Source organism: Battus philenor, unplaced genomic scaffold, assembly GCF_028537555.1.
Source record: "Battus philenor isolate CCGP_79_NKW_IND1 unplaced genomic scaffold, ilBatPhil1.0.hap1 SCAF_15, whole genome shotgun sequence".
Lineage (NCBI taxonomy): Eukaryota > Metazoa > Arthropoda > Insecta > Lepidoptera > Papilionidae > Battus > Battus philenor.
Genome location: NW_027181677.1, coordinates 11,053,519 through 11,079,091, shown reverse-complemented (window position 1 = coordinate 11,079,091; position 25,573 = coordinate 11,053,519). Strand labels below are relative to the sequence as shown.

Genomic DNA, 25,573 nt, shown 5'->3' with positions numbered 1-25,573 from the left:
GCGCCGGGACTGTTTGAAACTTTTTGTATTTCGAAAGGGATGGTTAGGAAGGGACCTTGGCATATAATAGATAAACAACCAAAAAAAATTAATGGTTACCTGGAAGAAATTCTATTTTTTTTTTTCTAAAAATATGATTTATTTTTATGTCCTGTTAGTGTACAAATAAAGAATGAATAAATAAACAAATCCAAGGTATCAGACAAGACCGATGTCTGGCTACCATTTTCATTGCATATGTTTTGTTTCTTTCTTTTTTAGTTTTTACATATCTGTCGTGTTTGTTTATATTTATCTAATTTACGTAATCAGTATACATGTTGGTTTATTATTAAGCTTAAAAACATTAAAGGGGTCAATATGTAGTTCATTTGTTAGTAAAAAGCTTTATAGCTTTTACATATATAATCAATCAAGGTACAAGATGATAAAAATTTTAAAATACTTTATGTTTCCTAGAAACACTTAACCCTTCTTTGCATGGTGATGGAAATTTCCATCATAACATTTAGTCAACAAAAAAAGATACTCAAAACCCTTGTAACATAAATTTGTTGTTGCTCGCAACTTTTTAAGCGACTATTGCGTACAACAAAACGCGGTTGTCGAAAAATAGCAAAGGTCACTGTGAATTACCAGACCTAGAACTTGTTATTCTGCTGTTTGTTGAGACTGGAAGAAAGGAGCGAGATTTTAAATTGTTTTATGGAAATAAACGGAGATATAAAATACAATAAAAAATGAAAATGAGTGGAAAAAAGGTTTGTTTTCATGTTTTTGTTATTTTATGTACAATCTATATCAAAACACTGTAAATGAATTTCTCAAAACGTTGTGATAGAAATTTACATCACTATGCAGTAACTTCACTTGTAATGTATGGGAATTTTTTTTGTTAATGTTTATTTTATGTTGTTTTTTGGGGAAACTTGAATGAAAGAGATATTGCAGATTATCTTTGTAAGTTATAAGGCGTTTGGCTCTCAGAAGATGGCCTTAATGACCAAGATTCCGATGATGAAAACCACGATGCTGATGAAATTATAAGTGTTGCAGGAGGAGAATGAAGATGACGATATGGATGAAACTGCTGACGTTGAACCTCCTCTTGTAAAACCAGACGATCAAGAACCCTCTCACACATCAACTTCATTTAATTTGCAGTCTTCATCCAGTTTTCCATTTGACAAAAGAAACTTGATTTGGAAAAAAAGGAATCTGGTGTGTGACACAGATAAAATTACTTTCTTGGGGAGTTCTGCTGCTTCAGGTGGTCTATCACACCTAGAAACTCCATATCGATGTTTTAACCATTTTATCACTGAAGATTTTATCAAAACATTACTAAAGGAGACAAATTTATATAAAACAGAGTAATCCCAGTTCATCTATATTATTTACAGAATATGATTTGTGTAAGTTCTTTGGTATATTATTATACATGCCAGTAATCAAATTTCCTAGCACAAGATCATACTGGTATACATACTGATATTACTTGTCCTAGAATACAATAAACATATGGGAGGAGTAGATCTCATGGATAGCTTTTTGGGCAGAAATCATATAAAAATGGGGTCTAAAAAGTGGTATTTGCGTATTTTTTTCATCTATTTGATCTTGCTATTATAAACTCTTGGATTGTTTATAAAAAAATGCTCAAGAAAGTGATGAACCTAAAAAGAGTCTGCTTACAATGGGCCAATTCAGAAATGAATTGTCCTTTGTGCTATGCAACAAAGGTACCACCAAAGCAGCTAAAAGAGGGCGTCCTAGTACCATTGTACTAGAAGAAGAATTACAATCAAAAAAAAGAAAAGGTTCTCCAGCTCCACCACCTCCAAAAGACATAAGATAAGATGGTGCTGAACATTGACCAAAAGTAGGTGGGTCACCCCGGTGCAAATTTCCCAAATGTAAAGGCTATTCTACAATTTCGTGTAATAAATGTGGCGTCAATTGGTGCTTAAATAAAATAATTATTGTTTTTTGAATTATCACTAAGAATAAAGAAGACTAAGTAAACAACTTTTTTTAATTAATTTAGTACCGGGTTAAATATGTGAAACTGCATGATGATGTAAATTTCCATCATATTGTTTTTTACATAATACATATTTTTATTTACACTAGGATTTTTTTTAATATTTTTCCTTTAATCTAGAGCATTAATTACATCATCCTGATTTAATTAAAAAAAATAGTAAAAATCATGCAAAGAAGGGTTAAGCCAATAATGTAGTATTTTTACTGTAAATAGTACAACACCATACTGAAATCTAAAATTACGTTGCACTGTTGTAACCGATTCAGTTTTAAGCAAAATAAGACGCAGAACTTTCTGTTGTGGGTTACACATTGTTGCCGAGTTACTTTGCAGAACATGGGAACTTAAAAAAATACCTACCAAACTTGAAAGAATTGATGAATCAAAAATTACAAACTAGTAATTTTATCCACTATTTTTTTTTTCTTTTTTAATGGCAATATCAGGTATTGGGATATCTCGCTCTTCCCAATTGTATTCAAGGGACAGGACATTATAATCTTATTTATAATGTATTTAATAAAAATGCTCGTTTAATTATACATTTAAAAACAACCAAAACATTTTTGCTTATTTACATAACTTTCTCTTTTATTTACTTCACATTAGTGTTTTACTTTTCATTCATTCCATTAATTTCTTACCCGACCTATACTATTTTCACCCTTATTCTTATTAATTACGTCCTTGATAATCGTTCTGCAACTTTTGAGGAACGCAGGCCTGTCTTTGTCACTGTTTATAAGTGAGGCTATGCTGGTATCGGCTATATTCTTTCCCGTAAAGAGTTCGGAATTTCTACAGAGTCCTCCGAATGCAGGACGTTTGGCCAATAGGTGCACCATGTTTTAGTCCATCCCCAGCACACAGAAGCACGAGGAATTCTATTTGAGCTTAAACCTGTGAAGTTACTCTGAGAATCCCACCTACCACCTGCCCTGTCAGCATGTGAACCAAGACCGTGTCCAGCTCAATGCTTCTTATCTACTATTTACAGATTTAAGGGCACATATGAATTTATCATTTGTTACTCAACGAACCGTGAAGAGGCCTATAGAGTAATCTCTACGAGGTCTAACTAGCGATAACGAGATTCGAAGACCGCCCAGCCGTTAGCAAGTTGAAGTGGCAATGGCAGGCCACACAGCGCGTAGAATAGATAGTCGCTGGGGCTTTTAATTTTTGACGGGAGATCACGAACCGACAATAACAGCGTAGAACAAACGAACGAACCCACGAGGTCGACAGATGACCTTGTTAATGTTGTCTGAAAACGCTGCATATAGGCCGCTGCCAACTGATCTTATTCAAAATCTTTGAGGAAAGCCGGTGTCCAGCAGTTGAAATCTTACAACTGAAATAATGATGACCAATATTTAAAATCTATGAACTTCATATTATAATGTTTATACGAATTTAAAACCAGTGATAGTTTTCTCACAGTCATAAAATTATTTGTACAATAACCTAACACTACGTATATATATATATATATATATATATACGTGGTGTTGTGTGAATATATATATATATATATATATATATATATATATATATATATATATATATATATATATATTCAATTCAATTTAAAGTAGATTAAATAGGACGGTGTTACATGTCACACAGCTACCTAAATATTTAATTATTTCTAGCGACTATCCAAATATCGTAATAGAATAATCAAACTAAATGAGTCTCTTAATTAACCGCTCGATTGTGCTATTCGCACAATCAGGTTTTATTTTGCTGTTAAAACTAAAGTATCTACATAGCTAAAATAATCGATAGTAACTCACTATCTTATCAAAGTATTATTAAAAACCAGTTGACATATGTTGGCATGTCTAAACTATGAATAATCAATTCAAATACATAAAAATATGAAAGAGTTACTTAGAAAATGAAGCGTCAATTTTAATGCTTTTTGAATTAAATACCGTTGACTTTTTTCCAATACCTGAACAGACGATGTACAATTGCTGGTGGAAATAGCATAGATTTTCAAGATTAATAGAGACAAGAAAACAAATACTCAACGACTGCCCTTATAATTTATTAATTACATTACAAGCGGAAGACGCACTGAGAAATTGCATTTTTTTTTATAAAAACCATCTACAGAGTATAAGGAAACTTAAAAAGGATGAATGAAATCTCTAAAGTCATTCTTTAATTATGACCTCTCCAAGGGATATTTTATTAATTATATACACGTATTTTAACACAAAATGAAGTGATTTTCATATTTCGTCGCTATTCAACTGACAATAAGACTGCACAGTCTTCTGGTTCCGGTGTAGCTTTTGATTGTTTTCTATTATTTCTTTTGCTTTTTATTATTTCTTTTTGACCAAGGTTTTGTTGAACTGCTACTGGCTAATACTAAGCGGTATTCTGTGATGCCTTTGGACAAAACTACTGGTATATCTTTGCATACTACTGTAATTTCAACGGCAAATCTTAGTGCTTCAATGTTTTAGAGCTCCCACCCCACAAAATTAACTTGCGTGGCTGTGCGAATCCGCCAACGCCTAGTTTTTTATGGACCCCGCTATTAGAGACCTCTCATTCCTCTGTCTTATTTTAGATACAGTGCTATTAATATCAATGATCATTTTATTTTATAATTTTAATTTCTCGCTCTCGTTTTCATTCTCACACAAATTCTCTTCCTTTCTTCTTTCATTTTTCACATTTTCTCCATTTTCACGGCATTCCTTTATATTTCATTTACCCATCGCCTCCCATCCTGCGCTGAGATTTTTATTATTTATATTTCCAGTTGTTATTATCTTTTTTTTTTTCAAATCTCATTTCGTTCTGTTTCGTTTTATCACGTGACTAAACTGAAGAAAAATATGGCGGCTCTCCTTGTCTTCCAAAAGGGACCAAAGCCTTGTTAAGCCCTTGATAAGGGTAAGAGAAGAGTGTGGTATTACCATGTCCCGTCGGACAAGACATCTCTAGGTTTCCATTTGCCTATATGGAGTTATCTTGGCTGTGGGTTAACTTTGGCTAACTTAATTATTAAGAACTTAATGATAATTTATCTAATGACTATGTACCTTATAATTATATTGCCGTATTGCTTTCATCAGTAGCAAATTTATGATCTGCTTGACTGGAATAAACTACCTCGAGAAACTCGAACCCAAACATATATCCTTGTTATAATTTGATTCGTATAATATAGATTTTCTTATAAATTCTTCGTATAAATTGAATAAATATAATTTAACTGGGTTGACTTGTAGAGAATGCATAAAGGCATTAAATCTGCTACTACACAAGTAAATAAATAAAATGAATTCATAAAAAAACACGTTAACGAAAAAAGTAATCAAACTTATATTACGTTTATTCTTCAGTAATAATGCATACTTTTATTCAAACACGTGGAAAATAATAAAAAAGAGAAGCGAAATTTATTTTCGTACAAAGAAAAAACATTGAAAATCCACCTGTCAACGGCAAACGACAGGAGATTTGGTGTGAGCGAAACTGTCGATAGTACTATTTATTGCTAAACGTATCTTGTACCACAGAATATTTTTATTTTATACAAAGTTTTTAAATTGTAACAGTTTGTCAAAGATTTACATATAATATTTAGTAGCGTAGGAATTAATCAATATATAATAAACAAGTGTTTAGTATACGTCGAGAAATACGCGCCGAGATTTTACTTTTTGTTGTTATTTCTATCGCGAGTCGTGAGTGTAAGTCAAGATAGAGTTGCCGGCGATGTTTTTTCTTGAGATATTTTATTAATATGTCGTCTCATAAATAATTCTGAAACACTTACAGTGTGAGATTAACGATAGAGACGATGAAAGTTATTTACTTTGATAATTTCAAAAATAAATTGTTCACATACAATATTGAATGTACTTTCAATATACTTATATTATCATGTTTTTTACTTCGTTTTAATATTGTTTTTTCTCTTTGTTGCTAAAAATAAAATGGTTTCCTAAAAATTCGAGCATAAAATTAAAACAATACAATTAACATTGTATTAAAATGATAACAGGTGGACATAAAGGGTTATAAAATGAACGAGACCACGAGGTACCAGAACGAGAGGCAGACCTAATGCCAGATGAGCTGACGAGATCGTGGCTACGGCAGGTCAGGAGTGACTCCAAATTGCCAAAGACAGGAAAAAATAGAAAGCTGTGTGGAGCTGTGGCTTTTACCCAGAGAAAAATTACCAATTTTAAGTCATTTGTATAGAATAAAATAAAGCTTTATTTTTATATTGTTCAAAACTTATTTTTTATTTAGTTCTTTTTATTTGTTTCGTCATCGAATCAGGAACGAGGAGAATGAACGAATATAATTAATATAGACAAGCGGATTAATAGGTGAAAGTAACAGTGGGTAGGGCTTTTTAGTGGAGATCACGCACCGGCAAGCGCACACAAGGTGTACAGATAACTTTGTTAGTGTTTGATAGATGCAGCCCCACCTCTCCTTTTATCAATCTATCGGGAATCCCCAAAGGACATCCTACTGCTGAAATTATGATGATGAAGATATTTTTTTTAAGTTTTTGTAATATAATTATTTTAAAGAATTGTAAAATATACAATAACATTTTATTTAAGTCAGTAAAGCATCTTTAGACTACGTTACTATATTACTAGTATTTTGATTTTATTATAATTTTAATATTATTTGGTTAAATTCTAAAAAAAAAATATTATTGCAGGTAGAGAAGGTGGAAGGTGGAAGGTGGTTGGATTTTGGGTACATATTCATTTCTATCCTAGCCTATCACCTACAGGCAATAACGAGAGAAATATGTTTGCGGACATAAAATTTAATAAAATGTTATGGCTTCTAGAGTATAAAAGAAGTTTATTTGAAGAATTAATAAACAGGTATTTGAAATTAAATAGCTTAAATAACATTGATGTAAAATCTTAGTAATTTTTTGCAAACTAAGAAAATTACATTTTTAACTTTAAAAAATGTAGCTGTAAAAGTTAATTCCCGTAGATAAGTTATTATTTATATTTTTAAAGGCAATAAGATAACATTGTGAATGAACTAGACATGAATAAAACATAAAATTAAACCATTTACGTGTGAACGATAAAAGAGACATTAGGAATGGAAGAATGAAAGTGTCATTTATATAAATACTCTTTAAATTTAGTGCCAAAATGACAAAAGCACCTAATGGTGCGAAAGAAAGATCGGAGCGGAAAGGACGTGTCCTTCTCGAAAGTGCCAAATCACAAATTTACTCGTAATTTATGTAAATAATTCACTCCTTGTTCTGTATAAAATTAAACTTTGCGATGTCTTTGACACCTTTCTTCCAAGATTCGCTAATGAGTTGATAGCGGCATTCTTTGATATTGGGACTCGATCCTTGACCCCATATATACTGTCGCGTGCATTTTAATAATACATTTTTTTGAAACATATCAAAAACATTTTTCAGATATTAAAATAATGTAACATATATTTATTCTTTCGAATAGGCTATACTAACCAACGTAAAGTATATACTAAAACCGTACACTCAAATATATATATGTATACATTATTTACATCATGGGACTGATAGTACGATACTATTTTTCAACATATACTACTGCTAAATCCACAGTATTTTTAATACTGTTAGTTAAAGATGAATATAGTAATATAATCGCTTAAATTAATAAATACGGTTTATCACAAATTGATATGTTCTTGCAAAATGAAGCTGTTAAAGTTTTTATCTTGGTTTACAAAAGATACGCATAGTAAATAGGGCGGTGGTTGCTCAACGGTAGAGGACTAAGAGATGCGATCGTAGGTCGCGGATTCGATTCTCGGGATGCAATCTCACATAGTTCACTCTTTGTATATTAGTTATATATAGTATAGTCGGTGCTCACAAAAAAGTTTCCAGAAGATAAACAATAGCTTCATCTGATCTAATCTAATATACTGCGATCGCCAACTCGACTGCCACACGTTGCCATTATGACTTGCATTAGGACTCATAGTTATACTAAATTAAGAATGTTTATTTATTTTTTTAATTTTCTAGAGTCATCTACAATCTGTCTTTCACTCGATTGCGACTTGTCGTTGAATTATGGGAAACAATCAACAATATTAATTACACTTACGAATATTCTACATTTTAGGTTACTAAAGACTTCTTTTTTGAAAGAATTTTTCAATTTATCGACACGAAAATAATGTAAATATTTTTTTATTGTGTATTATTATAACACAATTGATAGTGCATTATTATTTTTTTATTTTTAATTAAGGACCAGGATTGAATCTGTTAGAATATCACTGATAATAAGGTGAATAATGTTTTTTTCTTTAACTTTAGGGATTTAAAAGAAATCTAGGCAATCACTGTAAAACTTATTCAAATGATTATTTTTTACTTTCACGAATGACAATGATAAAAGTGAAATAAATTGCATTTTGTAAAACATCTCGACATAATGGTTAACCGAAAATACAACCAACTATTCAAAGGAGCCGTTAGAGCTTGAATATAATTGTAATTTATAAATGTTAACAAGCAACAAATCTAAATTGAAATTTCTATTTGAAAGTGTTCTGTCGTTTACACCGCTGCGAAACAACAGACGTTTCGCGTATAAAGACATCACCGGGTGATTTATTTCAACCCCAACACGATAAATAACATGGGTGAGCCATAAATTTTATAGTTAACAAAACTGTACAAGTGAAAAATCCTTTAGAGCGCTCAAGTGAGAAAAGCGCTTCTAATATTTCAATAACTGTCGACACAGGTTGGACAAAAATGTTTCCATAAATACACGCAGTCTGCCGTCCCGTCTGTCTGACTCGCTGTTTTGTATTTCTGTCTGAGTTTTGATGCGCTTTACTTTATGCTCGTGGATTCGGTGACGCTGGGAGTATTAATAACTCGAATGCTTTATCAAGCTCGCACGCGCAACGATCTAGATAAATTCAACAAGAAATCTAATGATAATTACGCCAGGAAGATTTATTACGAATTTTTTGACTTCAAATATATATGTGATAAGCTTGTAGGTGTAAATGTATTAACACATTTGTAAGCGAAAATCTTTAAAGCTTTTACATCTGTTTCTGATCACTCTGTATTAAGTGATCACTCTGAAATTATTAGAATGCGACAGGCCAATAAGTTGTGTCTGTACAGTCTATGGGACCAGATAGTAAACAATATTTAATATTATTTTTTAGTAGACCGAAATTTAAAAACGTTTTCCTTATTATATTAACCTTTCGTTTTTTTATAATTATTGAAACCATTGATTTTGTATTTGTCTTTCAAATGAACAAAATATTCACTTTTTAAAGATAATATTTCTCTTAATAATTACCATGTATAAATAATAATTGTAAAGTAAATAAAAGTCGCTTTCGTAATGTTCATTGTAGTTTGTATTTATGACAACTAGATTACAACTAAGAATTCAATGAAATTAAAAAAATTAAACTGACATTACTATTATTTACTTAAGTCGTCTTCACAATGTCATAACATATAATGCATCCTAATAAAATGGAAAATAAAAAAAAACGATTGTTTAAAAATATATGATAAGTTATTGTTTTAATTTCTTTGTACGATATTTCTTTAACAATTAGCAAAAAAGATGATAATTTGTCAAAACGGAATAGATAAAAGAACAATAGGAATTAAAAGAAAATACCAAATATTAAATTAAATAATACAAAAAACAAAACAAATATCAAATTTTCATAAGTTATAAACAATTAAAACGGAGATGGACAGAATACTGGATAAGGGAGAAGAAGGATAAAAGAACAAGAATATTATTAAAGATGTATGCACGGGACTGCAAAAGAGGTAGAGGTAGACAAAATAAGACATGGATGCGTTTAGCAAAAGACAGAACGGAATGGGAAGCCTTGCATGAGGCCTTTGTCGGAAGACAAGCTGAAAGGATTTAACTATTGTTTGCTGATATTTAGGTGATCTTATTAACATTAAGGCTATTTTAATTTTGTTTCATTTGTATTTCTATATAATTTTCTGTACTTTATGGTATTTCCAGAAAAAGAACTTCAAAAATTTGCAAACACTGATAATGTATTCACTATAAAAACTTTGTGAATTTGGTTAATCGATCTGAACTTCGCACGTTTGACAGTTGGCCTTGAAATTCGAGCTTTATTGATGACCCCTAGATCATAGCAATAAATAAATTAGTCACTTTGTGATATGGTAGTTCAGTATTTTTATTTTGGAATGCGATAGTTCAAAAACTTCTATTAGTAGAGGATCTGTCGAGACATGTAGTTTTAAATAAAAATCTCCATTTTATACTCTATCTAGAACCATTTCAATATTTCTTCAACAGAGATAATAACGGCCATTACATTTGCGGACTTGCCTTTTCAACAATATTCTCGAAGCTTATCTGCCCTCATATAATAAGTTGTTTTCTGACGTTCTAGCAATCAATGACGGCAGGAGATTAACGCCCAATGAATGATTCGGCTCATGTTTGCAGAAACAGAGCCTAAACGGTTGTATTTAAGGTTGTGCGACCACTGAGCTAATATTTCTACATTATAGTGATAGGTTTGTTGTTAAAAGTAATATAAAAATTACCGTTTAACACAGACGGTGAAGGGAAACATGATTATACCAATTTATCTCAAAAATTATCCTTAACGTAAAAATCCCAAAAAATGACTTAAATTTGAAAGTCCTAGGAGTTTTTCTGAAAGTAAATATCCTAAAAATTGTTTTTAAGATAAATATCTAATGCATGTTTTGTAATTAACATTCAAAAATCATCTCTAATATAAATATCCAAATAGTCGCCCTAAATATACTAAACATTATCTTAAAAATTAATTTTTCAAAAATAGTCCTAAATATAAACATTCTAAAAATGACTTATATATAAAAGTCCTACAATTTTTTTTAAATGTATTCATCTTAAAAATAGTTCTAAATATGAGACAAGAAATGTCAAATATTTGAGACAGTGCCTAATAAAACGTTATTCCCTCGCTCTGACATTCTTGAGTCAGTAGGAACAATTTTTACAAAAGATTATTTACCTCCGAAAGACGATAGACGACACGTTGTCAGCACAATGAAGTGAAATTTTCATAATTTACATTGTGACTATATAATAATTCCCCGAGAAGGGACTTCAGATTGTAATGTTGCTGAACACTCATTTCGCATTTCCTTTGAGCATAATGACGAAGCCGAACTTCGGCCCGATGTAATACCATGTTATATTTGTATAAACATTTTTAATAGCATAGCGTACTGTTTTTTTAATGTAACTATGTTTAAAGGTTTAATTCGTAATAAAATCTCGAAATTTAATGTCGTACCATTGCAGCTCCAGTTGTGTGCGCAATCCTAAAACGACTTCAACAGCAGGATGTTTTAATCTTGCAAATCCTTTAATCACTGAATCGACTTTATGCTCGTCATTCCTTGAAAGCGGATTTGCGTTACGATTGTTTCACTGAACTCTTGTTTGTTAACTAGCTGTTGCATTGAATGACTCGTTGCTGACATTACGAACAAATATTTGACTCTGTCTTGATGTATTTTGCAAGAGATTTTCTTAGTACTACTATGGTATAGTTCTACCATTAGTTCATTATTTTGTAGTGGCTATAGTTGGGAGATAGTAATTTATCTCCCGAGCACTCAATAGGTAAAGCTTAATATTTTTTTTAACGAATTTGATCCACAATAGACATATTTTTGTTATTAAACCAAAAACCTATTATTTCTGTTTCCTTGATCTTAATTAAGAAAACAGATTTTTTTGCCTAACTTATACTACTGTAGACGTAACATTTACAGATTCCACAGCTTGAAGGAGCAGAGCAGAGAGAGCTTAAACTTTAACTTCTTTTAGGATAACAAACTATTGTTTGTCCGGATCCGGTCGCCTTACCGGAGCCTTATCAGATCGCTTAGACGCACGCTCCATGGAATGTCATCGGCTTTGGATGGCAAAGGCTCCTGAAAGAGCTAAACCTCCACTTGGAAAGGGCTGCTATTACTTGACCAACTTTAATACCACCTTAGAAAGCGTTAGAGCTGAGAAAAGAAGTAACGGAACAAACTCTGTAACGCTTCTATTTAGAATATTTGAAAGTTTGCGACCCGCTCACACAGGTTCTCATTTTATTCGCGTACTATTTCTTTTAAACTTTTGAGACATATTGTGAAGTATTCCTAAGCAAACATAACTTACTGATTGTAATATTTGAGGTACTCGTACTTCCGATGCCTATAACACAAGCTCTATCCACGTTATTTCAATTCAGTATAATGCATAAATATGTTAGTCATTTTGGTTATGTAAAAATAAACTTTATTATTATTATTTTACTCCCCAAATGTTACGAAAAAGAAAAAAAATCTATTGACATTTTTTTGAAAAATAGTATCAGTGACTTCCATTTTTAATAGTTCAAATATATTATACTTATGTTCTGAACCGGTCATATTGGGATTCTATGGGAGCGCTATGTCCATCAGTGATCATCTTAAGGCTGATATGATAATGATGATAAATAATTGAAATAAGTTATTACGAAATTATTGAAATAAGTTTACAATATTTGTGAAGTAATAAAAAGTAATCTTTTAATTTTAAAACAATTATTCTAGCAGTTGTTAAGGAACCAGATAATATAAATGGGGGATGTCACGAAAAACATGGTATCACTAAATAACATTATTTATACGTTTAAAAAAGTCTGTTAGTACAGTATTTATAACTCAAAAAGGCTTTTGGCAATTTATGGAGAAATTTTTGTTTTTAGATTTATCTTCGTCTGGAAAAAATGATAAATATTAAAATATTATATTCGTAATTTACTCTAATCCTTTTAAAATTTAACGTAATTTCCAAGTTTAAACAGAAAATTTTAAAATTCGTAATATACTCATGAATTGACTGTTATGTGGGTGGAAAGTGCGCGGATTCAGCTAGTAGTTTAATAAACAAAGTTATTACGTAAGTAGATAAGGCATGTTGTTGCCTCCCATAGATCTCTAGCTGCAAACTAGTGCTGACATAGGCCTCCCCCATAGATTTTCAATCTTCATGTCTATTTTAAGATAATAGTATAAACCTATTTATCCACATGTATAAAATAGATATTTCATTATGATTTGAGTATAATCTCCACAATTAATTTTGGTTATTTCTATGTAAGGTTGTTGAATTTTTAAATATATACACGATTTATACGTCTCCTCTCGGCAATGTCTTTATTTACATGCCAATCCATACATAAACAAGAACATAAATAGCAGTTACCTGCCATCTTAATTACCTCGATTATCCGTAATTCTATTTTGAAATTCTGGAATCCCGGAGGCACGTCCATATTAACATATCCGTTTGACATCATTTTGCGGTAATTAATTCACTCATTCAGTTTAATACTAAAGATATATACTGTCTTATGTTTTAAAGTGATGTTCACGAACACGATGTTGAGTAGAAGTTTATATTTCAACAGCCTAAGTGGTTCGATGTCGATGAGGTTTTTAACTTACTATATAGTGAAAATTATGTTCGAATCTTCACTAAAGATTTAAACATAGTTAAGGTTTTGCCGCGTTTTATAATAAGCGCCTGCTCACTCCCCTTTCCGGGAGAAATTTCGTAAAATTCTTTCTAAGCAGACCTATACTTGGCTAAAGAAATGTAATTACTAAATTTCAAGTCTCAAAGTCTAATAGTTCCTTAGATATACATAGGTGAAATCTACTGTAACTATAGTAGTAACATTTTTTTGATTTTCGTACCAAAATTACAATAAATGTTACTAAGTTAATATCATACTATGCACTGCCTACCCCGTAGTGAGATTTACGAAGAAGTATCATTTTGAAGTGATGAACTGTGTTGAACAACACTTAAAGTAATTTGCTAAAAAATGGAAGTCTGGGTGTAAACGATAAAAACTTACGTAAATAGTAAGATCGAAAATGATATTAAAAAGGCTACAAAGTCGATGTAACTAGGATCAACTTAACAATTTTTTTGTGATTGAATTATTTGCTTCTCAATATTTTAGGTTGTAAATATCATAATTATTTTTAATTATTAAAGAATTGAAATATTAAAGTTAAATAAATACGCCTTCATATAGAAGTTGAAAGTGTCGGACTGGTGGCACTGGTGTAGCAAATGTACGTTTTGCCACTAGCTTAGAAATTAATTTCTCCGTGACTTTCTGGAAGTGCTTTGTGAATAAATAGCCTTCTACTACCGAGAACCTGAAAATGCAGTGTGAGGGAAACGGAAAGAACGTTTTTTGGATAGCTTCTATAACAATTCTTTGAACTAGTTCAACTTTAAGAAGCCTCAATATGGCTGTTCTACCACAAACTTTATATGATGTACGTATACAGATTAAGAAAAATAAATCCTTTTTACAAGTTTAAGTTTAGTTAGAAGAAGGATTTTTGTCGATGGTTTTGCTTAGATATACAATGTGATTTGTTATAGGTGTAAATGGTTTCAAGCGGTGAATGTAGCCCAATTTCCGTAACGTGCTTAAACTTTTAACACTTATTTCCAAACCTTTTTAATGCGATCTCTCTGAAATATGTAACAATAATTATTTTTTTCTGTGCAAATGCGAGAAATCAGTACCTTTTGACGGTACGAAGTCTGCGGGGACAATTAGCATACAATAATAAATTATATTATGTATTAATCCGAATTTTGATATGATATTTGCATTATTCATTATTTCAGTAACCATTGATTTTTGGATTGAATGTACTTCACATTAATTGATATTATTTGAGCGATATATATACCGCTTTAAGGCTTTTACACTTATTATCAACACAGTATAGTTCCTAGATGTTACGTATTCGTGCCATTCCATATGTACATTAAATTTTGGTCCTGTGATGCAATATGCAGTGTCCTGATATTCGAATTCAAGACATTTTTAACTTTTAGACTGTCATCACTACTATCACGTTCAATATTAAAAGTCATTGCTATTTCATATATTTATTACAAATATTTTACTGTAAACAATACATTGCGTTCCTAAGCCGGCGCTCGGACCGAGCACGTTTGAACTATCAACGTTCGATTACAATGAATTATATCTCAAAATACTCCGCAACAATATTGTAATGTTGCAACTATTTCCATAAGCTATTTTCAACAATTTTACGAGCTGAAAACGCAACAATACAGAGTTAAGGCGCGTAATGAAATCAGTTATTTGTCTTAATGTTAACTAATAAATATAATGATTATTTTATGGTTGTATTTAGACTATATAAGTATCAAAGTGTTAATTTTTTTTTCATTTGACACTAATTTCTAGAACCTTCCATATAAAAATTTTTTGTTCTAAAAAACACTAACATTTTAGAAAAAATTACAATTTGATTATAACTTTATATTCATTGAAACTGTTTTCTAACCTCTTAAAAAATTACATAACCAACATATGCGTTGTAAATTATAACGGACTGTGTTTAAATATAATAATATTTGATGAAATGAAATATATTTATATACACAAATATGTATATGTAAGTAAAGATGTATATATATATATATAAATATATATATACATATATATATATTTGTAATAATGTATGTATTTGTTGTTTGTATGTACGTACATCCTAAACTGCCCTCTCCTTCATGTCTCTCATCTCCATCCAAGGGTTGTCCGGTAGACCGCCTCGAGCGATAAAACCGCTTCTTGTACCTCTATATGTATTGTTTTTTTAGTTATTATTATCTATGGTGTACAAGAAAAATATAAATAAATCAGAATGTATATATATATTTGGTTTCTTACAGTACATTAAGGATTTTGTTACTTTTCGTCAAGACCATCTATCGCTCAATAACTAGACCTAATACGACGTATAATCTCATGTATCAAGATAACAAGCACCATATTGTTGTTACGTAGGATTTTGCATAGCAAACATTTTTAATACCACTGGTTTATTACCTTCACGGTTGTTTATCTTCATAGCTGAAGGTCGCGCTTTTTCTGGAAAGCCTTGATCGAGGATTCAACGAGTTGCCTCCATAGGTCTCTATAACCTGCTTTTATAAGTGCTATCATTATTTTATTGCATCCACTATTGTCCCCACTCCTCTAATTTTTCTACTACAACCAGCTTATCGAGACTCTTTGGTTGGCTCCGAGCTATGTAGACGAAGTAACCCAGAATCAGCGTGAAGCAGATGGTGAAGATCCTGGTCTTCATACAGAGTTGTATGTTAGTTTATGCATTATTAAAAGCCACTGTTTTCAGAAAAATGGGTGTTCGCAATATAAAACGATTACGATCTCAAATATGTTAGTGTTTTAATTATTTTTACAATGTATAATATATATTTTGTAGTAACCAATAATAATGTACATAAAACTTATTCCTTATTTCTCTTGGTTTCTCTATATATTTTTATAAGGCTTATATTAAAATGGAACACTATTTTCAGTGCGTCTTTTTTAATATCAATAAACTAATCACTAGTGTATTCTTAAGTGTTTTTGGCATCTTTTTTAAAAATTAACGTTTTTCAGATGGGTAATTATACGACGACTGTTACCTTGTTTAAAAGCATCAGCACTGTTAATTTATGCACCTTAAAATACAATTAAAATGTTGTGTATCAAAAAGCATTAGAAAAACATTAAAACATTCTGTTTTTTTTTTTTTAATTAACGGCCGATATTCGTATTGTTTATACGTAACTTAGGTACTTAAGGTATTTACCGACCGTTGTCGGGTAGAATTCTTAAGGTAATCAACAGTAAACCAAAATAATCGATATGTTCACTTTTACGCAACAGAAGGAATCATTGACAACAATGACATGTCAAAATTTTTGCCATCTGCCATTTGTTTTTCTCTCTATATTTGATATGATAGCATACATATAATCTATTAGTACATTGTTCTTATAATAAATATAATTTCGTTCATTTTTCTTCGTTCTACTTTGGAGTAAATTTCTTCTCTGAATTAGAGTTAGCAAATCGTTCTATATTTAAAATGAAGGCTGAAAGAAGAAACGTCATATTTTTTACTAATTGCGAATTGTAGTTATATAGTTTATTGGTAAATTGATAATAAGTATAATATTTACCATGTATTATATGTACAGTGTATGGTATTATATGTTTTAATAATTTATTATTATTCTATATTATTTATACACCTGCGGATTTGTAATCTCCGCACCATCTTGGAACGACTGGTTGAGACGGCATAAGTATTAATATGGTTGAGACAATATGAGGCATTAAGTGTAAATTTATTAACCACACCTAGTTGTACAGAGACTTGTGTCCAGTTCCGTGACGCAACGTTACTGACTTCCTTTGAAATGTTAAGGCTGTACGTATATCATTTCCTGAATGTATCATAGATCATAGAGGCGCGTGAAAAAGTATGGTAATGTAAGGTATTACCATAGTATCGATTCCGATTCTCCGCGCTTGTCGACTGCATGAATAAAATCGTATACATTACCTTGCCATCATGAATTCCGTCATTCACGTACGGAAACGTGAAGTTATTCGATTTAATAATCGCTTTGTTTACGTGTTGCCGTCACATAATAAGGGCGACAAATTTAAATAATACGAGCATTTTGTCTTTTCATTAAATTGGGGCAACAGATGGCTTGGCTCGTAACCCGACTTCAGGTAAAGGGGTCGTACGAAGATGTTTGTAAGCAATTATTCATTACGATATCTGGTCATGGACGAATTGCAAATCCTAATTATCAACGATTTATAGTCGATTATAAAGTTAATTATTTAACAGACTTCACGCGGATAGGACGGCAATTTTAATTAAATATCTATATTTATTTCTAACAAATAACACTAAATAAATATTAGTTAATTTCAAACTTACTTTACGTTTAATATACGTACAGATTACATGCGAATATGTATCTAACTCATTTTACAGGCGTACAAATTATATATATCTTACACCCATAAATGTATATAAATAAGTTAAAACAAAAGTTCTTAACGGTTTTTTGATTAATCTTGCTGCTTTATTTTTCTGATAATATAAGTATGTATGTACGTATTACCTTACAGTACCTAGCTTCATAACTGAGTTGCAAGGTAAGTATGCGATGTATACTATCATTTTTAACGTACCAACGAAGTCGGTCAATCCTCAACGGATCAAAAATAACATAACATTTTCACTTCCCTTCTACCTCGATACTTAAAATCGTTTCTATGTTATCTATTCATCAGTAAAATCAATAATAAAATAGCGTGTGAACGTCTATTGGTTTTCGAACGTAATGTTTAAAGTTGTGAGCTTTTGGAACATTTCAACGAATTTCAGTTTTTGACGGTACTTTGAAAAATTTTCGTTAATTCTGCAATCTGTTATTGCTTTTAATTTAAACTGTATTGTATAAAAATCTAAATTTTTATTTGATCTTAATGCTACTCCATAAAAACACTTTTTTTTATGAAACGACTTGGTGATTACCTATTTAATTTAGTATAGTTAGAGAATTGAAACCATAATCCGCAAATGTTCGAAGCGCTTCATTTACACCTTTCTTTAAAATCTTTAACAGCAATCAATTCCTGCACTATTAAGATAACACAAAATTACACATTCACCGTGAAATAAAACAAATATTATCGACTGATATCAAATATCTCTGTATTCTACCGTGACAGCTTAACATGGATTACGTGGATCTTCTGTTAAATATTACATTTGAGGTCAAGATTTTTTATAAACATTTTTCTTTTATTATCCCAAAAGTAGCCAATGACTATCTATCTACCCATCAAACCATTCATTCAAACATACATTCATTCATTCGTCCATATATCCATCCATTCATCTAACCACATTTACAAAGGCTTAAATCTCCATCGAAAGGTAATAATCGATCTCCATTTCTAATTTTTATCGACGTGTAAGTGGCACAAATGTTATGCAATCTACTCCAGCGAATGATTAGAAAATAAAATTGTTTTTATACACAATTATACCATGACAAGTCTAATGTTCGACAATCATGAATTATATATATTCTTATTAATCGTTACATTGAAAATATTACTACATGTGTTTAATATTACTACACTACTCGGTAAAAGATTATTTCTTATCAATACTGCATTTATTTTAAAAAGGACATACACAAAACTACAATACAATTTAGTTTGGTGAGCTTATGTTTTATTATAACAAAAAGTGTGACTACATCAAGAATGAAACTTCCGACACGTTATCGTTATTGACTGTGCCAATTCTACAGAACTAATCATAAGGATTAAACTTCGATTTGAGGTTTACATGCCACGATTTACATAAAGTCGTACATTAATGGACATAAAAATATCGATATTCGTATACATATCGTAAAAACTACAGAACTTACTTCAATTTAAAGATTTACTTTAAAATAATGAAATTTTTATTAAGACAATACAATGGCGTAATAGTAAGTAATATCCCATTTCTTTAGCAAAGTATTTTTGATTAAATCCGTAATTTCTTGACACGACTTTTGTTTATATATTTTTAACAACGATGACAGCTAGGCTACAATCAATGTTAAAAGACGTCAACAGTAAAATAACTTTTATATAATATTAACCAACATACCCTTGAAGAAACATGAAGCAGTTTAATCCTATTTAAAAACGCATAATGCATCTATTTTCAATATAGTATACAAGATCTTTGGTTATAAGTGTGAAATTTTCAAAGGGGTGAATGTATAGTTCATTTAATCTCAATTAGTGTATGGTACATCCTATCCAAAAATGTATGGTTTCAGAAGTAAATAGCGTAATAAAAATGCAGTGAAAATTATTGTTTATTGTTTATTAGTAATCCTTGCAGACTTTGTACTGCCAGAAGTTATTAGCTTGTCGTATTTCAATAGAAAAAAATAAATTACTGTTACATATTACCGAGCGATCATTTTATACAGGTTAATTGGAATTAACTTAAAAATATTTAAAAGCTTTTGCTGACAAATGAGCTAGTTTTATGCTCTTTTAAAGTGGCGCGGGTAAGCCCTCCACTTGACCTGACCTTGTTTGACCTGTCATCGTGGCGATCTTTGGGAGGCATAGCTCTTGCAGTAGGCGTCCATCGGCTTATGTGATAATGATGACGAAAATTTGTTAAATTCACTAAAATAACTTAAGTTCGAATTATGTGTCATAATTAAACATGAATATATCTAAAAAAAGAATAATTTAATATTTATAAAATGGGGTTTATTTTATTAGTAGTGTGATCTACCAGAGATGTCTCATACTGTTTATAATAAATGATAATTGGTTATAGATATAAAAATTTTAGGGAGTTAAATGTATCCAAAAATCAATGGTTTCAGAAATAAATAATTTTATAGTGATTACATAGCAAGAAAATGAGTTTTTATAACTCGTATTACTACATATTAAAATTAATTATTTTTTACTATCTATCCGTGCATACTTGTGCTGCTCGAATTTAATCGACTGTGGTTTTCGCATATAAAAAATAAATTAATATGTAAAATATGTTCAGAGTTATCACATTACACAGGTTGATTCAAAATTGTGCAAAAATACTCATAACCAATTACTCTCTGGATTATATTCGAATGTGATGTGGCTTTAAAAGTAAATGACACTAATTTAAAAGATATTGCTTATTTATGACATGCGGATGAAAATATAGTAGAGTGATGGTTTCATTGTGTTTCTCCCGTCATAATTTTTAATTTCTACTGAAATATTTGACAACGGAACCATGTTATATAATTAAATATAAAGTCATTTAAGCCTTTTTTTATCTGTGAAAACATCCCGTGAACTTCAATACTAGAGATGTCTATATTACGAATAATTAAAGCACATGTGGCAACTGGTTTCGTATTATTACATTTATTCGCAGCACTAACAGAACAATTATTGATTGCCACAATTCGTTAGCATTGTGTTCGTTAAGCGACTGCTTGTCCGACATATCGCTAACAAGTTAATTCTGAACGCTGTATTGCATGACAGCGGTGAGGCTTCTCGGTCAGGTTACCGGGGGTTTAGTGTAATAGGCATTATTGATTACGTATTAGCGATAAACGTTGACATTCCCTCAACTGTTCATTGTGTTTCTTTTTCCACTCATTTTTTTACAACATTTTTTATCGAAATAAACCCTCGAATACTTGGATTAAGTAACGAAATCACTTATTTATTACATTATCATAATCGTCATTTCAGCTGTGGGACGTCCATAGTTAGGCATAGGTCTCCTAGGTATATATTTCCAATAAAACTATCTGGAAGCATTCAACCGGTGTGAAGAAACGGCCTCTGACAAGATTCCTGGTGGTGGACGTTTTACGCTGCTCGTGCCGATACGTGGTCTCCATGAAAGAACCTTGAGAGACCTTAAGGTCTCATCAGCTGTCTTTGCTGCGGTTTATATAACAATCTGCCCATTGTCATTTTAACTTGCCAATCCGTTGGCCTATATCAGTAACTTTTCGTAAAGTAACTAGAAATACGTCGTCGTTTTCAGACCATAAAGACCACCACATACGCTTGGCAGTCAGATTGGTGATCTCAATGAATATAGTATGCAGAAGATGCCGACCGTCCGAAAATGTACTTGTTTGTAAGTAATGGCAATCCTATTTAATCAATGCACAAAGTGTGATTTATACAGGAATGTATCCCGAGAATTGAACCCGTGACCTATGATCGTAGATCCCCTCTACCTTTCGGTTACCACTGCTCTTAGAAATATGTAATCATCATAAATGTTAGAAAGAAATACATTATTTGTGTGTGTAGTTAAATAGATTTTTTATCATATTTTTTTAGTTTTATAACCATTTATTTTTAAAGGCGTTTATTTTGTTTTTCTCAAAGTCAAATTACAATAATTCCAAGGTTTTTTACTAATTTGTATTTATTTGTAAATTTTTACATAAAACAAAGAAATATAACAAAATATTGGTTTGAAATTGGTCAATTGTAACATAGAATATTTTCATAGGGACTTTAGACTGCATATACGATATTTTTGGTTAGTTGAATAGACAACTTCTATTGGAAATCTATGGAGAGACCTATGTACATGCTCTACTGCTGAAATGATGAAACTAGATATACACAAATTTACTAAAAGTGTAAATTGCATATAAAGGTTTGACATCTATGATATATGTAGCAAATGCATATATATTAACTTTATTCAAATCGTAAAGACCTTAATTCAGAATAATTGAGGACTTTTTAGGAAAAGGATATTTTTGGAAAGTGAGTTCAAAAAAGACATGAATCGTCTCGTCTAATATTGCTTGGCTTTTTTCCAAGTCCAATATTTAATGAAGTTACCGTTCATCTAGCAAATGAATCAGCAACTCATAAAAGTACATACTCCGATAATTGGACATAACTCATTACAGTAATTGTTTTGATGCTTATACTACTAGTGTGCTTTCTTTTAAATAATTTTACACTGACGCAGCTAAAAATAACAAAGAACGCGACGATAAGTAAATAAATATCGGTGTATTGTATGTAATAAATCGATCGAACATTGTAAAATATATTTCTCTTAATATAATTTTATTGTTATTATTTAATAGAAAACGCATAAAGTTTTGAAATTAGAATATGGAGATTCCAGATGAATTTTCATTTCATGCAATTAAATATTCATTTTTATTTTATTAACCTCAGTGACATTTAAACATGTCAGGCAGCTAACAAAATCTTATATGCATTTAGTAATTTAAAAAGCATACCTATAATGTCAATAGCTGTGATATTTCAGCAAATGTAATTAAACAAAGGACTGTTTTTGTGTTTGTTTGTTACGTATTTCGTATTGTCTATAACAATAAATGGTATATTTTATTCGAGATTTTTATAAGATTTTCTTTATCAATATTAATATGTTTATAGAAAATATTTAAGAAATCTGTTTAATTGGGGATTTAAGTCCATGTTATTTGATAATAATAAAATTAAAAATAAAAATGACATAAAGGAAATAAAAAGAGCGTTACCAAAAATACAAAAAAAATACCTTACCCCATATTCATATCCGGCGCGGAAACCTAACGCCAAACAGAACAGCCACCACTAAACCACCTCCGTCAACATTCAACGGGAAATAGTCCACACGAATAATAACATCAACGCTTATAAAGACATATTTGAAATTCAAACCGCTCATGAAAAATGGGATCGTATATGAAACCGATATCAAAATGTATACGATGCTATTATGCACTCCATCTAACAAGTGGGGGGATGACAGATTTTATGAAACGAATTCATATATAGTTAGATAAAAATATTCCACACTATTTGCTGCGCAATCATTCGTTTATAAACTTTAATAATATTGTACGTTAATATAAAAATTGTTAATCATTGTATAAGGGTTAGATTTTTCGATAGCCGGGCCACAGTCGCGGAGATCGATACGGAAACGCAATGAGCTTTCGTAAGTTGCAATGTGCGTGTCGCACGCGCCGAGACTCAACTGCTGGGAGCCGTGCGTGTGCAGTGGGAAGCTAGCGATGCATCGCCGCTATCAAATAAACAAAAAGTCCACGAGGGGCGCTCAATCTTAGGCGCTTCGAAACGCTAATTTTATTACCGCGAATCACCGACACGCATATCTCTACATTTTCTTATCTCAAAAACTAATAGTCGTTATAACTTGAAATATAATACTGTTGGATTGACTGGCAGAAAATGTCTGTAAGGCAATAAGTTCGCCATTACAAAAATTGTAAAAAGAGAAAACAAATAAATAAATAAATATTGAATTTGAATCTATTTTAAATTTATCCGTGTAATATACAAAACTTATGCTAAAGGATGGTTGATTAATAAAATCTATTAATGAATAAAAGATTATATAAGAGCTAACAAATAGAAGATTTATAATCGAAAAAAATTGCAAAATTGACGTTAAAATAATATCTGTCAAGGTTTAAGCTTGTTTCTTCTTGGTAGAATCATCATATTTATATTTTACGTCATATTTATCCTAATTTTCTGAAAGTGCTTAGCAAACCCTATTCGCAAGAATCAATATTTGTTTTATTGTTTAAATTGTTATTATTTATAAATATAATCCCGTAGTCAAAACTAATAGATATATTTATTAACATTTTGTTTTACTGTACATAAACTATGGTATTGAAATTAAATTTCAACTAAAGGTTTATACCGATAATAGATGACCATTATTTACCGACAACAGAAAGAATAAAGTTTTATTATATCTGATAATTTTCACGCGGTCTGCGCGGTCATCGGACGCGGAAATGCTGCGAAGGTTTTAATTTCTTTTATTGCCATAGCGATATATCCAATGACTCACGGTTAATAAAAGCACGTGTGCTTCGTTTAAAGAATGCATCGCGTTTAAAACAATACTATATGGCGAAAAAAAAAACACAAATAAAAAAAATCGTAAAAGAGAATTTTTGTTTTCCCTTTATAAGCCTGCATTCGTGACACTGCTCGAGTAACAGCCTTTACTACTTAACGTTATCACAGATCGTTCCTTTAAAGTACTATTTAATTAGTCTTACTGCTAGAGAGAAAAAGAATAGAAATGTACCGAGCACGAGTGGAATCCAAGGAGCGCATTCGTATTTAAATATAAACCATGACAATGGGCAGTCCGTCACCGCTCTAAACCAAGGATACAAATCACGCATACCGTATTTATTGGCGCTTATTGCTGTCTCATTAAATTGGTCTCTATTAATCACTTAACATTAAACAACTAGATAGCTTGCGTGCTGTTGCAAACAAAATTAGTATCTCATCGAGATTGTATAGATGCAAATACAAAACATTATAAAGATAATTTTAAAACTTAATAACGACGCTTTATTAAAAGTGGTATCGGTAGTGATTTGTCAATATAAACACATCGCACTTCTTGAATATGTTATAAAAATAAATCTATACATTTTTATGTATAAATATGTACTACTTACAACGCCTTATTGTCTTTTGTTATCTTGTTGACAATTAATCTAGAATTGATTAATTTTTGCAAATTTTAATGTTCCTTTATTAATTATACTTTAATATATAGGGCTGTCGCTACCATAATTATGACCAATGCTGGGTATGTCTAAAATGGGCAAACAGTTTTCAGCTTTATAAAACTAACGAAATTACATTGACGTGCGTAAATACAATGAAATAAATGTTATGACTGTACGAAGGCCGCTTTCAACCAATACTATTGAATTCAATGGAAAGGCCTATATCCGCCAAAGAACATCTTGCAATTAACTTCATGACACCAACATAACTCTTTTAATAACCACACTTTTGAATGTATTTTTATTGGAATGCTAACTCTATTGTTATTAACTACATATCGCACTGACTGAAATAAATTATAAAAAAGATAAAATCTTGACATTTACAAATAACAAAAACAAAAAGCAATGGAGAGGACTATGTTCT

At 30.9% G+C, this 25,573-nt stretch overlaps 1 protein-coding gene across 1 annotated transcript in view; it reads right to left on the bottom strand.

Annotated features, from left to right (window-relative positions):
* The window catches only part of LOC137918909 (protein NDNF-like), a 59,433-nt gene extending 35,913 nt beyond the window's left edge, over window positions 1–23,520 (bottom strand). The window contains exon 1 of the mRNA XM_068761844.1: window positions 23,159–23,520. Coding sequence (XP_068617945.1) covers window positions 23,159–23,169 — 11 coding nt within the window. The 5' untranslated portion in view covers window positions 23,170–23,520. The remainder of the gene's footprint in view (window positions 1–23,158) is intronic.
* Window positions 23,521–25,573: the final 2,053 nt, after the last annotated feature.